The sequence below is a fragment of the Cynocephalus volans genome, chromosome 2 (genome assembly GCF_027409185.1).
Source record: "Cynocephalus volans isolate mCynVol1 chromosome 2, mCynVol1.pri, whole genome shotgun sequence".
In the NCBI taxonomy this organism is placed as follows: Eukaryota; Metazoa; Chordata; class Mammalia; order Dermoptera; family Cynocephalidae; genus Cynocephalus; species Cynocephalus volans.
The window spans coordinates 124,670,040-124,673,309 of NC_084461.1; the positions used below are offsets into that span (position 1 = coordinate 124,670,040).

The 3,270-nt window shown below is 48.4% G+C and overlaps 1 protein-coding gene across 1 annotated transcript; it reads left to right on the plus strand.

Moving 5' to 3' along the window:
- Positions 1 to 2,451, plus strand: LOC134370605 (protocadherin gamma-A1-like). The gene has a single exon (XM_063087656.1). It carries the CDS (start codon positions 1 to 3, stop codon positions 2,449 to 2,451), a length of 2,451 nt encoding a protein of 816 aa, XP_062943726.1.
- Positions 2,452 to 3,270: the final 819 nt, after the last annotated feature.

Below are 3,270 nucleotides of genomic sequence, written 5' to 3' on the forward strand. Positions count from 1 at the left end.
ATGGCGATTCCGGGGAAGGTGACCGGCTGCAGCGGGCTGATGAGGCTGTGCCTTTTTCTGGAGCTGCTATTGGAAGTTGGGGCTGGGAATATCCACTACTCGGTGCCAGAAGAAACAGACAAAGGTTTCTTCGTGGGCAACATCGCCAAGGACCTGGGGCTACGAGCCCAAGAGCTGGCGGAGCGCGGAGTCCGCATCGTCTCTAGAGGTAGGACGCAGCTTTTCTCTCTGAACCCGCCGAGCGGCAGCTTGGTCACCGCGGGCAGGATTGACCGGGAGGAGCTCTGCGCTCAGAGCGTGCGGTGTCTGGTGAGTTTTAACATCCTTATTGCGGATAAAATGAAGCTTTTCCCTGTCGAAGTAGAAATAATTGATATTAATGACAACACTCCCCAATTCCAATTAGAAGAACTGGAATTTAAAATGAATGAAATAACCGCCCCAGGTACCAGGATCCCTCTGCCTTTTGGGCAAGACCTTGATGTGGGTATAAACTCTCTCCAGAGTTACCAACTCAGCTCCAACCCTCATTTTTCTCTGGATGTGCAACAGGAAGCTGACGGGCCTCAACACCCAGAGATGGTGCTGCAGAGTCCCCTAGATAGAGAACAAGAAGCTGTCCACAACCTCGTGCTCATCGCTTCTGATGGAGGTGACCCGATCCGTTCAGGGACTCTCCGCATTCGCGTTCAGGTGGTGGATGCGAATGACAACCCCCCAGCATTTGCTCAGGAACAGTACCACGTGAGTGTCCTGGAGAACATACCGCTGAGCACAAGGCTGCTCGTGGTAAATGCCAACGACCCAGATGAGGGAACCAATGGGGAAGTAACATACTCCTTTCACAATATAGACCACAGAATGGCCCAAATATTTCAGCTGGATTCTTACACAGGAGAAATATCAAATAAAGAACCACTAGATTTTGAAGAATATAAAATTTATTCAATGGAAGTTCAAGCTCAGGATGGCGCCGGGCTCATGGCCAGAGCTAAGGTGCTGATCAAAGTTTTGGACGTAAATGATAATGCCCCAGAAGTGACCATCACCTCTGTCACCACTGCAGTCCCAGAAAACTTTCCTCCTGGGGCCATCATTGTTCTCATCAGTGTGCATGACCAAGACTCCGGAAACAATGGTCACACTACATGTTCCATTCCTGGAAGTCTACCCTTTAAATTAGAAAAGTTAGTTGATAATTATTACCGTTTAGTGACAGAAAGAATACTGGACAGAGAACTTACCTCTGAGTACAACATCACAGTAACAGCAACAGATCAGGGAACTCCAGCTCTATCTACTGAAATTCACGTTTCGCTGCTAGTGACAGATATCAATGACAACTCCCCAGCCTTCCATCAGGACTCCTACGCTGCCTACATTCTGGAAAATAACCCCAGAGGAGCCTCCATCATCTCTGTGAGGGCCCATGATGCTGACAACAATGAGAATGCACAAGTCACTTACTCCCTGTCAGAAGACACCATCCATGGGGCACCCCTGTCTTCCTACCTCTCCATCAACTCTGACACTGGGGTCCTCTATGCACTGTGTTCCTTTGATTATGAACAATTCCAAGACCTGCAGCTGTGGGTGATAGCGCAGGATGGTGGGAACCCTCCACTCAGTAGCAACGTATCATTGAGCCTGTTCGTGCTGGACCAGAATGACAATGTGCCCGAAATCCTGTACCCCACTCTCCCCACAGATGGTTCCACCGGCGTGGAGCTGGCACCCCGCTCCGCAGAGCCTGGCTACCTGGTGACCAAGGTGGTGGCAGTAGACAGAGACTCAGGCCAGAACGCCTGGCTGTCCTACCGCCTGCTCAAGGCCAGCGAGCCTGGGCTCTTCACGGTTGGACTGCACACGGGCGAGGTGCGCACGGCGCGGGCTCTACTGGACAGAGATGCGCTCAAGCAGAGCCTCGTGGTGGCCGTCCAGGACCATGGGCAGCCCCCTCTCTCAGCCACCGTCACTCTCACCGTGGCCATGGCCAACAGCATCCCCGACGTCCTGGCTGACCTGGGCAGCATCAGGACTCCCACCGACCCTGAGGATTCAGACTCGACTCTGTACCTGGTTGTGGCAGTGGCTGCTGTCTCCTGTGTGTTTCTGGTTTTTGTCATCGTGTTGCTGGCACTAAGGCTGTGGCACTGGTACTCATCACGCCTGCCTCGGGCTGTGAGTGGCGGGTTGGAGGGTGTTCCTGCCTCGCACTTTGTGGGTGTGGATGGGGTGCGGGCTTTCCTGCAGACCTATTCCCACGAGGTCTCCCTCACCGCGGACTCGCAGAGAAGCCACCTGATCTTCCCCCAGCCCAACTATGCGGACACACTCATCAGCCAGGAGAGCTGTGAGAAAAATGATTTTCTATCAGCACCTCGATCTCTACTCGAAGATAAGGGAGAAGAAACATTTTCTCAGGTAAACTGTCTTTTACAATATACTTAATAGCTCTTTTGCTAAAATAAATATATTTACCTAATTACTTAGTTGCCTCCGTTGTTTTATATTTTATTCCCCATATTCCCTTAAGGGTATATTCAATTTTTAAGAAATGAGTCCTGGTAAATTATGTCTAGGTAGTTCTAAGTGTTCGCAGGCTGCAAAAGAGAAGAGGGGCTGAAGTCATTGTGTAAAGAATGTAAATCAGGAGTTAGTAGGTGAAGATAATACTTAGATTATCAAAAGAGCACTGCATTAGGAACTGGGGTATGTGGTTTCTCATGCTTTCTTCCTCATCCCTGGGCAAATCATCTCATCTGCCTGGATCAACAATTCTTTCTGTCTTAAAAATATGAAGGTTGGGCCAGCCCATGGCTCACTCGGGAGAGTGTGGTGCTGATGACGCCAAGGCCCCGGGTTCGGATCCCATATAGGGATGGCCGGTTAGCTCACTGGGTGAGCGTGGTGCTGACAACACCAAGTCAAGGGTTAAGATCCCCTTACCGGTCATCTTAAAAAAAAAATATATATATATATATATATATATATATATGAAGGTGGTATTTTATGTTTACTCAAGTCCCTTCCTCCTTTAGAATTCAAGACTTTTGTTTTATATTTGTGTAAATATAAATACTGTGTATGTATAGTGAAATACCTTAGTTAGTTAGTTCTTTGACTCTTAATATTTTCCCTTTAGTTTGTCAGTGAAGTTCTTTTTCCTTCATTTGTATGCCCTTTTCTGTTAAACAGATTGAAACTTAGAAATATGCATTCTTCACAGTGTTTCAGGAAGGTATGTCATAGTATCTCTACTTAGTTAAA